We start from the raw sequence: 12,867 nt of genomic DNA, 5'->3' as shown, positions 1-12,867 counted from the left end.
GGGGTGGGGGGTTGCTGTGCAAGTATTGCTCAGCCAAGCTATAGATTACCATCTCTGTCAGCTGCGATGGCCACCGCTGATGAGCTCCTGCACGGTATCATTTCGTATCGATTAGGCACTGCGACGCAAACACACACACACACACACACACACACACACACACACACACACACACACACAAAGGCTGTTGGCGAGATGGCCACTGCCTCGGGCTACTGGTCATTTAGCTGTCACATCAAAGTGAAGGCTCGGCCCGGCTCATCAGATCAATGAGAGACATAGGCCCTATAACACACTATGGCAGGACAAGACACACACATGTGCATAGACACACACACACACACACACACATACGAGCACATACACACTGTGAAAGACGGCTCTCTGAATTAAATGGCTGCCCAAACTTTTCTTACGATAAAAGTGCCAAGTGTGTTGCAGAATTACAAACAGCAGCGACAAAGACGGCTGTAAATAAAGTCAGTAAAGTAAAACTGTGTCATAAAGAGTGAGGGAGAAAAAGAAAAAAAAAAAGGATAAGACCTTTTGGATGCCTGGTTCATTGCGGGCTGTTGATGTGCAGCCTTACCTGTAGGGTGATGAATTTCCTCAGGAGGGTTTTAATCAGAGCTGCTGCTGCAGTGGTATTGCAATCGCACCCTGTGAATTAAAACCAAAACCCTCTTATTTTTCTGTGACCAGTGGCATTGTGCAATTTCAATAATAGCACGCAAACACGTAATAAACAGACTGTCAGCTGAATGTGGAACAACAAAAGAAAGCGAAAAGCGACGCTGCGGAGACGCCAGTGTTAATTCATCCATGATGTGAATATTACTCACTTTTAAAATGAGTAATCAAACCTCTGCTAGATATTGAAATGGCCGGGCCATGTAATCAAAATGTCATGTTGGTGCTGAAAAGGATTTTTCTTTTTTTCTTCTTTTTTTCCAATTTGTGGAAGACGACGATGACAATCAAAAAGCACGTACTGTTTTTGTGTTTTTGTGTGTCTGTGAAAGCATCAAAACACAACACCACAAACGTACAGAGCCACCACAACACAATATGATATTTAAATAAATAAAAAAAACCCTGCTGCACCACAGTGTTTCAAATAACTGCTCAATATTTTGGAGAATATACTTAACTCACTTTCTTGTTTTCATGCAAAAGGGAAAATCCGCACCGCTAACCTGTCTGAATAGTGATCTATCACAACTGAACTAGGACTTGAACCCAAATGCACGACTCCGACACAGGCAAAGACTAAGTATCAAAATAATGTAAAGCAAGACTATGGCAAAAAACATAACACAGAATTCAAAACGTGACTTGGGATAACGTGGCTGGCGTGGTTCTCTGACAACAAGACAAGACCAACTGGCACAGGACAAAGGGAAACGCAGACTATATGCACACACACAAGGTGATGGGAAACAGGTGGAAACAATCAGTGGGAAACACACAAGGGAAAGGAGGAAGTTACCTGAAACGAGAGGAGAGTTAGGTTTCAAAATAAAACAAGAGGTCACGAGACAGACAAAACTAAACATAGCTTGACGTTTCTTCTTGGACATGACAGGTCTTACAACCGGCAGCTTGTTAGCTTAGCTTAGCATAAAGGCTGGAAACAGAAGGAGAGAAGATATATGATGTAAGCTAGTGGTAGAGTGGTATCAAGCCTCTCTCTTGGCAACGAGGCAAATAAAATTGATTTTCCATAAATGTCAAACTATTGTTTAATGAATCCCCTTACAAATGACTTGTAAAAGAAAACTGCTACACAGTCATTTTCCAAGACATTGTGGTATTTACTTTATATCTGTGACTTTCCACAAAATAATAATACACCAAATCACTGTTGAGCAAATCTCAATTCTAAACAAACAAAAAAGATTTCCACATAAGCCAGAATCACGCATCCTTCCAAGGATGGTGCTGCCGGGAATCATGGGTCATATTTGAAAAGATGTGACAGCACCACCCCCCACCCCCCACCCCCAACCTCAGTGCATTTAACAATAGTGCTGCATCACCCCCGCCAGCTCAGGCCCCCCTTACAGTCCTGCCCTTTTCAACCCTGCTGAATATTATTCATAGCACCTTGTCTCTATCACGGCATCTGTAAAAACTAAACACGATCATCCTAAAATTAATGAGCCGTATCCACCCCATTACATTTATCTGTTTAGTGGTGTTTTGGGCCTTCCTTTAGGGCATTATGCATGCTCCTCTGTTCATATTTATAACCCAGGCTTTTTATTAGCGACGTAGTGGGGTGCTAACAGTTGGGAGGCAGCCTGCGCTTTGATGGTGATGGCAGGCGGCTCGGCGCAGGCCAAATGTGAGGGGAGGTGACGTGGGGGAGAGAGGATCAGCTGCCAGGCCGAGGGCCCCCGTGGAAGAAGGGGAGGAGAGGGTGAGACGGAGAGGAGCAGAAAGAGAGAGAGAGAGTAAGACTTTTACTTGGAAATCAGTAGAATGAAAAGTAGAAGTGAAAAGTGAATGGTTCGCAGCTCTCAGCCTGTTTGACTTTGTGAGAAGCACGTCGTGTGATCAGCGTGAATTTGTCACACCTGCTGTATTTTAAGCCTCACTAACCCTAGGTGTGTTCAGCATGCATGCTCCAGTGTGTGTGTATGTGTGTGTGTGTGTGCGTGATACAAAGTGCATTTGTCTCTTTTCCCTTTTTATTGGCTTTTTTTTTTTTTTTTTAATGTGTATGGGTTTCTACTGGAGTAAAAGGGACAAAGAGGGGATGGGGTGAAGAGGACAAGATTCAAGTGATTTGACCTAAGCTGAGACACTGTGACCTGACTCTAACCTTCACCCTATGTCACTTTTCTGTGGCTGAGTTTATGGTTTTGCCATGCTTTTATGTCCAGACGTGCTTTTCTAATGTGATTCTTTATGTATGAGTATGGAAATGCGGTGTGTAGAGAAAAGGCCTGCGTCCCATGCATCTCATTCTCATTATTTGAAAAGCTTTCCTTGTTGCCGATTTATCATTTGCACTGTATTTATCAAACTGCAGCCAAACCAATCAAACGGATGTATTTTTAATGTACTTGAGAGCTGAAAACCATCGAGGTAATCAACTGAGAACAAACTTCAGTGAAATGAACCATGTTAAGAGTTTAGCCAACTACTTTGATAATTGCTTAATTAATTCAGCCCGTTAATTCAAAGCAAAAAATAATCAGCATTTGTAGGTTTCGAGCATCTGAAGTATGTGGGTTTCTTTTTCACTGTAGTGTGTTGTCACCTTGGCCTCGGGGAAATCACAGTTTTCTTATATTTATAGGCGACAAGATCAACTCATTAATCAAAAGGATGTTGGCACTTTAATTGATAATGAAATTAGTTGCAACCCTTAAGTGACGATAAATCAAAAATGATGCAGTGCAGCCAGCAGGGTCACACTAATCTTAATCTTATGGAGAGGACAATAATCCCTACTTTGCAGGAGTGCTGCAGCTTGGATTTTATACCTCAGCACTGCAGTCAGACCTGAGTTTCAACTCTGACCTTATTTAGTTCAGCTGCACTGATCAATCCTTTATATGAGACATCACCTGATATAACCTGAAAGTGACTTGTGATGGACTAAAAGGTCAAAATCAGTTTCGTACAGCCAACACATCTGGATTGATCTTGATAGGCGCTTTGTTTTGTTTTTTTATCAACGATGTGTCACAGTAGGAAAAGCACGGGCTGAATTCCATTTAGCTGGCTCCGTTTCAGGGTGCTGCTGGCCTGTTGTCACTCTGTCACAGCTTAGCGGGACACACCTGCTGTGACGACTCACTGTCTCGCTCGGGAGAGATGCTTGAATCTGGGTTGGAGCAGAGTCCCACGTCACCCCACCACCCTGGATATTTCTCAGGCTTGAAGGTGGAGGTGCTGCTGCTGGATTCCTCCAGCTTATCCTGGTTTGCGTGAAGGAATCATCCCGAAAGCCTTTTAGGAAATGGATCCCTGGCTTTGTGCAGAGCCAGTTCTGCCTGTCCAAATCGGCGTTTGTCCAAACAGGGTTGAAGCGGGCCCTTAGCGCTCCTTTATCTTGGCTATTGTGCAACGATTTGGCTCTTGATTCCTTGCCTACACAAACACACATGCAAGTTGCGCGTTCACTTAAGCCCACGAGAGCGGCGAATAGAAGTGTTTATGCATGTGTGTGGGTGTTCGCACGAACACACACACAAGAGCTGCGTAATTCACACAGAGCGGCATAATTATGCTGCTCACACATACACGTGCGCTAGCAAAATTATGTGCACACACACACACACACGCACAAACTAGCATAATTACATGCAGCCACATACATTACATACAATACACCCACACTACACACACAGGAATCGCTGATCAACTGCATGACCTTCTCTCTAACAATGTTAATGTCACCACCTGGGGGAGGAGGGGGGAGTAAGGAAGGGGGTTTGGGGGGGGGCTTGATGGAGTGATGGTAAGAAAGAAGGATGGAGAGAAAGAGCGCACTATAAGCTTGTCATACCTGCCACCCCCACCCCACCCCCTCACCTGCAGCCTCTTTCATCCATCTTACTTTGTCAAACATCCCATATTCTGTAAATGCACACATGTGCACACACTCATGAGTACAGTATGCATGCATGAACACACACACACACACGCATGCTCCTCACACACCCTCCGTCTTGTTGTGTCACAGCTGACACCTGAGCACTTCCTAGCACATCACTGTGGGTCGTAACCTAACATTTAGTGTGCATGAACCTTTTTCTGTGTGTGTGTGTGTGTGTGTGTGTGTGTGTGGCCCGTGGTTTGCCCGCTGACAGGATCCTGTTACGCCAAATGTCACACTTCCAAAAAGGATTCACCCCCCACTGAGAAAATGAAGTCAAGACCTTCCTTCGCTCTGTCTCCCTCTCCTCTCTCCTTCACCTTGCCCCTCCATCACTCTCCTCCTCCTTCTACTCACCCCCCCCACCTCTCACTTATCCGTTTCTATCCTCTTTTCCGCTCTCTTGAACTATCTCTACCTCACACACACACACGCACTCACCTTGGTGTGCAGTCCTCAGCGTTTTGCTGAATAAAGTCCCCTTCAACTGGTTGGTTTTAGTGGATAATTAGTCCTCACCTTGGGAGAGGAGGAGACCACAATGAAAAGGAAAGATGGGGGGGGGGGTGATTTTGGTGGAATTGATAGGGGGTGAAAGCAGAAAGAGAAAGGTAATGGTGAAAATGAGTGAGAAGGAGAGTGGTGTGTGTGTGTGTGGGGGGGGTGCGAGAGCTGCTGGATGGGTTGCAAACAGTGAAAAGAGTGTTTTTGTCCGCACCTCATGGAGGAGTGCATGCTATTCCCTTCATCATGTCTCGACGCCCTCAATATTTAATTTAGCTCTGAATGAAAGAATAAAGAAACGGAAAAAAAAAAAAAAACCCTCTCATTTAATTCACGATTCACTGGCTGCAGCAATCAAGGAAACAGTAGAGACCTCTCAGACAGTGCATGAAAGTTCTTTTTTAAAGGAGGGAAAAAAAAGAAAACATGTAGGTGTGCAGCAGAGGGAGGAGGCACAACACATTATCTTCACTTCTCACTGTAGATGTGGTCTCGAGCAGCTTTTTAATTTGATGTCAGTATGCAAATACTGTAAACAGTCAAGAAACAACTCCAAAGCCCTTTTTGTTCCTGGAAGAAGAAGACGACTTAGAGGCGAAATCACACTCCCTTAGCAACAGACGCCCCCGCCCCCCCCCAACTCCAAAAAAGAAAAAATGTGCGGTTTTATTTTTAGAAGGTGCAAACAAGGGAAGGAGGGAGGGTTGTAAGATTGTAAATGTCTCTGATGTGTTCAGTCTGTACAACCTTATTCCTGATAATGGAACTAGCTACTCTGTCTGTCAGTGCCTATTTACACACAAATGAAGTGGCGAGTAGCACGCGCCCAGTGGAGCCGCTAGCCTCCATCTCAGCTGTCAAAACGGGTTAGTGGCTACAAGCGAAACACAACGATCCCTGGGATCAAACTGGCGCCGTCCATTCAAACATAATAGCATCATCCTTGGACATGGAGCATCTCTTTCCCTCCCATTCAGAACCTTGCCAGCTTGTTGCAAAGTAATAGACTCCTCAGGATGCCAGTTCACACAAATCGGGGATGCAGTCTTTTATTTGCCCTCTGCGGGGAGAGGTGTTTGGAGTAATAGGGATGAAGCAGACCATAACTACAGCTGAATAAATCTTCCTATCTTGGCTCAGTGGAAGCCGGTGCACACATGGCTTGTCAAAGCTCTATAAAATGCTGTTTGATAGGAGTTCTCTGCAGTTTAGGACTTCTCCTCTTGCTATCCACTCGCCTCGCTTTCGTTCCGCGCTACAGCGGTTGCAATCAATCAGTGTGTAATCAGGCGTCTTGCTGGAGCTGCCAGGTAATCCGGGCTGTCTTGGAGGCTATCTGTGCGTGTGCACATGTGACAGCTGGCAGAGCTGCTAAGTTGCCTGTCTGGGTGAGGGGATGGCACCATGCAGATTTTCTCTCCACAGCGTGTGAAGGCGTATCGGATGATCTGATGGCTGTAGAAATGGTCAAGTGGGATTTGAGAGTGAGGATGGGTATTTTCAGTGCAGTTGCCCAAATGTGTGAACTTGCCTGAGCTGAATGTAAATAGAGTCTTTTCTCCCACTCTCTCTCTCTCTCTCTCTCTTACAGACCTGCCTAGAACTGGAGCGCTATCTGCAGACGGAGCCCAAGCGTCTGTCCGAACTCTTCGACCAAGACCTGGATGGTCTCCTAACCCCGGCCTACCTGAAGGAGGATGGCGAGGAAGAGCTGACGGATGCTCTGCTGCCCAGCCTGCCCAGCCTCCCCGAGCCTCCCAGCCCACCTCCAGTGATCCTCTGCCCAACGCGGAAGAACATCCCCTCCACTGGTGCAATGAAAAGGGACCTCAAACCCAAAAGCCAGGGGCTGGAAAACGTAGAAGGCATGGAGGGAGTCCACCAGGCCCAGCTGAGCGCCGTCACCTCCCTGACACCCCCGTCGTCACCGGAACTGGGCCGCCACCTCGTCAAGCCCAACCAGACGCTGACGGCCTCGGCCGATGGGACGCTCACCCTGAAGCTGGTGGCCAGGAAGGTGGGGCTCAGCGCGGCCCGGTTGGTGGCAGCGCATGCCCTCCCTGTGCGGGTGAAGGATGAAGAGGAAGGGGCTGCGTGTGTGATCGGGGTTGGGGAGCTACCAGAGAACAAGAAGAGGATTCACCGCTGTCAGTTCAACGGCTGCAGGAAGGTGTACACCAAGAGCTCCCACCTAAAGGCCCATCAGAGGACACACACAGGTGAGAAACAGTCATGAAGGAGTTTGCACACAGATTGATCATTTCTGGATGAAGCTGAAGCAGTAATTGTATTTTTTGCTCAGCTAATAGTCAGAATGCCATTTTAATTCTAATGCATGATCAGCATTGGGAATAAAATGCACAGTTCAATGTACAATAATCATTTAGATTCAGGACAGGTTTGATATACTTGAGTAGAATTGCCCACACAGTTCACATTAATGTAAATGAACTTGTGTAAACGTGGAGCTGTGTAAAGACGCAAGGTCACACGATTTAAATATAACGTATGAACATAAGCAGATGAATCGCTGCACTTTTCAGGTGTAATGTCAGTAAGTGGCCTTAAGTGACTTTTTTTAGCAAGGTAGCTCTGAGGACGCCTTTGTCACCAGAGGTAGCTACTTACTGCACCTGCTGGTAATGAAATTGATTGACGCTCATTGTTGGTGACAGGTTAAAAAAGACTCAATCCTGAAGCTAAATGGCTGTTGCACGCTGGAGAGGGCAGAGCCGGAGTGTCACACAGAAACTGAAAGACTGCAACTGAAAAAGCTTCCTATCAATCTTGGTGTGCAGACTGTTCCTACTCACTGGACTTTGACTAGAGTTAGATGCACTCCTGCTCTTTTTCTTTTCTTTTCTTTTTTTTGCGTTTGATGTTTTTTTCTTATAGCAGTGGTTTTTCTTCAAGTTTCTATACTATGGTGGACAGTTTGCTTATGGATTATTCTTTTGGTGTATGACGGGAAATAAACAGTGTAAGCACGTTTCCACAAGACAGATAAGAGAGAAGAAATGTGCGCTGTTTTCAGAATAGACTGGTATCAACCTTTTTTTTTTTTTATCTCTCTGTGTTCAATTTGAGTACTCTATCCATCCATCCATCCATCAGCTAGTCTGGTTTTCTGAATTCCTAGATAACCTCACTTATAATTGAGGAAAATCCACCTGCTCCACATTCTTGGAACACGTACAAAATGCACACAAAGTGATAAGAAATGTTAAAAGAAACAGCTCTGTAATCACGGAACAGACTTAAAACCCAGTCCCCTCTGTGCCATATGGAAATACCACCATGTCAGATAAAAATTTGATGATTTAAGAAAACCCACCTCTCTTATCCCCCCTCTCTCTACCTAAGTACTTCTCTGTGCCATCCAGGACCGGTCCTCCTTGTCAAGGTTCTTCTCAAGAAGGAAAGGGGGGATGGGTTCAGGAGCTATAACTCTCCCGCTCTTCCATCTCAATCCCAAACCACTCAGACCCCTGTCGGGGAGCTGTCCTCCGTCTGAGTAACTGCACAGTGATGGATGGATTGACCTGGATAGGCCACCATTTCCCCGGTTTATTTCAGGCCCTCCCGTCCTCTATGTGTTCTGTAAGTCTAGGTCAGTGCTTCTCAATCCGAGGTTAGAGACGGCAGTAATAAAAAATATCATTTAAAGACAAGAGAAACGCACTGTGAATAAAGCAGTGCGTTTTAATCATGAGGGAAACTATTTGTATGCTTATTCCAAAAATGAAAGTGGGAAAAAAAATTTTGTTGTCAGTGTCTGTCATTAAGTAGCAGAGTTAGGCTTCAGCAGCCTTTTACCAGGTTGTGTTCACACTAAACATGTTTGGAGGGTTTATTGGGAAGTCTTGAACGTTTCCTGTTTTGGTTTTGTTCAGGAGGTGGGAACAATGTCTTTTTTAAACAATGCTGGAAATAATTGGGCTGAAAATGTAGATCCCCACCCCCCCCTCTGAAAGAGGCATTCAGGGGTATAATGAGATGAATATTGACACCTGATCAGCAGCCATTGCTCATGCATGGAAGGCCTGGAATAACAAATTAAATGTGTGGTGGACTGCCATCTGGACAGATGCTAATGTATAGCTGTTTCTTTACATGTTTTAAGTGGTGGAGCTACAGCAAACAGCATCCATCATGCTAAATGAAGTTACAGCCACTAAAATTAGATTTCTTTGCTCCCCTCCATCTAAACCCCGGCACTATTTGTTTGACAGAACACTGACGTCACATGTGACTTGCTTACCAGCTCTGGTTCACTTGTATTTTTTTAGGAGGGGCGGGGGTGGGGGGTGAATTTGAAGAAAGTCAACTTGTCAATGTCTGCATGTTCAGGATGATGATGACACGCTGTATGTGTGATCACACCCTCGGTGGTGCACACCACAGGTTTAGGCGTCAGCCCGACTGGAACAAAGGGCACAGACACGCGATCATTGATTTGCCCAGTGTGGCGTGTATACAGCCCCTGTGATTAAACGCCATGCCAACTGGGCTAGCTCGGGGAGACCAGTGCCACTGATGGAGTCCACTCATAATACAAGCATGGGGTTTTACAGGAAGACTAAAACAGACACTCATATGTATCCCCTGTCGGGATTTATTAAGCACAGAAGCGTTGAAATCACCAAAAGAATATAAATTATGACATTGAGGTTATGCTGTATTTTGTATTGTCATTTGATTGTATATAACTAGATATATTGGAGGCTAGTACCAAGGTGACAACTTGTGACCTGGACCACATCAACCCAAAGTGAAATACCTCAAAAGCTATTGGACATATCTCTGTGAATTTTGACACAGAAATTCATGTTCCCCTAAAGATCACTCATACTGACTCTGACAAAACGTCAATACTGTCCTGTGCCTTGGTTTGAACCAAATACCTGCACAAACAATTGCTTTCCCATCAGCCCCAGCCTCTTACAATGCATGTAGCTCAAAGCACCACTCTTGACTCTTAGACTGGTTTTCTCTCTTTCTTTCTATTTAGATTTTTTTTTTATTCCAGGTAATCAATTGATAATCATTTTGTCAAATGTTAGAGAAAGGTAGCTACTGTATGCATTTTCTTTGACTCATCAAATAATCGACTAATTGCAGGATTATATTGCACTGTGCGTCTGAATGCACTAGTGTAAGTGAGAAAACTGAGGATAGTCCTTGCCAGATCTAAATATCAACTATTGTAGTTGTAAGATAATGAGGCATCCGTTCTTTCAGTATCCAGGAACATTTGAAAATTGATATGATAATGATTTAATAACGCTACATATAGCACCATAATGGGCTCATCTCCTGGAGGAACCCTTCCTCCATGAGCTAATCATTGTCACTTAAGGTGCTTTGGATAAAAGCATCTACCCACAGAACATCTGTCTTGTTATTCATACCGGGGAGGTAGGATCATGAAGGGGGGGGGGGGATGTCGACATCAGATGACAAAAGAAAACAGAAAAGCTAGAGAAGAAGGCAGAGGAAGAGGAGAGACTGACGTGGAGTGAAACAAAGAGGAGATGAAGACGGAGGACGGGAATGGGGGAGGTACAGTAGAGCGACCCTCTTCAGCAAAAAGACAGCAGTGCCACAGGCTCCCCCATTCAGTGAGCCATTATCCTGACAAGTTTAAAGATGTCATTACTCAAATCCTCTTTTTCTTAGTTGTTATTTCCATAAATTACCGACGGAGAAAAGGCTACGATTTAATCTGGAATTAGACGGGCTGAGTTGAAATGACAGTGCCCTGTAGAGCTTTTTGTGAATAGGCTTATGGCAGATAAGGAATGGTACAATTAGATTTTGGGCAGGGTGAGGGAACGGGTAAAACACGAGGACTGTTGAGCTATTCTGCCTTCTCTCTCTCTTTCTCTCTCTCTCTCTCTCTCTCTCTCTCTGTTTCTCATATCCATCTTGCTCCCTCACTCTTCCCGTGTTTCTAATCTTTCTCTCTAGCTCTCTCCTCCTTTCGTTGTATATCAGTGTTTTCGTAATATGTCTGTGCATGTGAATGTATGGCTCTCTCTCAAGCTCTTATTTTATCACTCTGCTCTTTCGTGCGCCTCTCTCTCTCTCTCTCTCTCTCTCTCTCTCTCTAAGGGCTGAACAATTTGATGAAAACGTCTAACAACAATGCTTTGCTTTGCCGCTTAATTCCAGTTAAAGCATCATGCAATCAGACTGCATACAATTCCAACTTTGTTTCAACAGTTTGGGGAAGGCCCCTCCTTGTTTTCCCAGTTTTGGTGTGCAAGAACTTTCCTGTCCTCACTTCACCTCGACCTCATCCAGCACCTTTCTGGATTAAACTGAAATACCAACTGCAGGCCAGGCTTTATCGCCCAGCATCAGTGTTGGACCTTACTAATACTCTTGTGGCTGAAAGGGGGGGGGCAAATCCCTGCAGCCAGGAGAAGAGGCTGTTTTCAGCAGCAGATTAATGCTCACGGTTTGGAACAAGAAGGTGTCATTTTAAGGCGTCACACCTTCTACACACCTTCTATCTGGATCATATAATACAACACTGTGTCTTGCTGAAGTTAGAAAAAGTAAACAATTTAGTCCACGTGTTAAATTAATGTAATTCTTGCCATTCCTCAATTTCATTCAGATTTAATCCTGACATTTAAAAGTGCAGTTATTTTTAATGATTGTATAAGCGGAAAAGGCTGGAAAGTCATATTGGTTATTATAACTATGAACGTTACAATCAATAATTACAATTGAATCAGCTATTATAAATAGTAATAAATAATTTGCTGTTTTGAAATTTTCACTTAGGATATAAAGACATTCATCTTTCAGCCCTTCCTCTCTCTAACACACTTTAGTCCTCCATCCGTTCTCCCATCTGTCATCCTCCCCTCGTAACCTGTTTCTCTCCTCCTCTCCCTCTCGCTCCTCGTCAGTGCTGGTTGCAGGCAGGAGCCTATAAAGCGTTCTCCAAGAGCCTCTCTAATGACCTCTGAGACCCGGATGCCCAGCCCCAGCTCCCAACTAATGGAGGGAATGCAATTAACTTCAACGCTGGCACCTGAGAGGCTGGAGTGAGCGCGTGCGTGCGTGTGTGCATGAGAGCATTCGGAAGTAACAGATTACACATAATGGGATTACAGTGACTCAGGAAACACCGAGTTATCAGATTACAGATGAGGAATATGTGATTGCTTATTTGATTACTGTAGCACAAAAAAAAAAAAAAAAAAAAACATTTTCAGAGGGAAAAGCTTTTTGATTGCTCGTCATTTTTGTTTGCAGTGAGTGAATAGTGTCAGCTAATGGGAATCGTGTTCAATAATGCAGAGTAAATAATGGTTTTCAACAGCGGCACCGTCCAAAATCCTGATTCTTTAAATCAGAGGAAATAATCCACTTAGCCTCATAATCTACATTATATGTTTTACAGGCAAAGTAATCCAAAAGTCACAGAGCGTAATCAGATTATGCTGCTGAGTTTGGGCTAATCCAGTGGATTAGGTGACTGATTGCCATTTTAAGATGCCAATCAGTCGTATTGTAGCATTGTGTTATAAAAGTTCCAGTCCAGTGTGAGTGTGTGTGTGTGTGTGTGTGTGTGTGTTTAAGAAGGCGAGTATGTACCTGTGAGAGGGAGAGGAGAGCAGAGGAGGGGGGTGGAGGGGTTCTGTTGCTAGGCGACGGAGGGCAGCATATCGTTGGAGGAGTCGGTAGCTGAGTGGTTATGTACAGCTGCAGGCTCTGGTCTCTTAGTGCCCCCC

The 12,867-nt window shown here is 44.6% G+C and overlaps 1 protein-coding gene across 1 annotated transcript in view; it reads left to right on the top strand.

The window, feature by feature from the left end:
- The window catches only part of LOC111665242 (Krueppel-like factor 7), a 35,488-nt gene that overhangs the window by 14,663 nt on the left and 7,958 nt on the right, over nt 1–12,867 (top strand). Inside the window, exon 2 of the mRNA XM_023420172.2 lies at nt 6,708–7,335. Within this exon, the coding sequence (XP_023275940.1) occupies nt 6,708–7,335 (628 nt within the window). The remainder of the gene's footprint in view (nt 1–6,707; nt 7,336–12,867) is intronic.

This window comes from Seriola lalandi, unplaced genomic scaffold (assembly GCF_002814215.2).
Source record: "Seriola lalandi dorsalis isolate HSWRI2012SDOR001 ecotype SW California unplaced genomic scaffold, Sedor1 jcf7180002054630, whole genome shotgun sequence".
In the NCBI taxonomy this organism is placed as follows: Eukaryota; Metazoa; Chordata; class Actinopteri; order Carangiformes; family Carangidae; genus Seriola; species Seriola lalandi.
The sequence above is the reverse complement of the archived record's forward strand: the minus strand, read 5'-3'. Positions and strand labels throughout refer to the sequence as shown.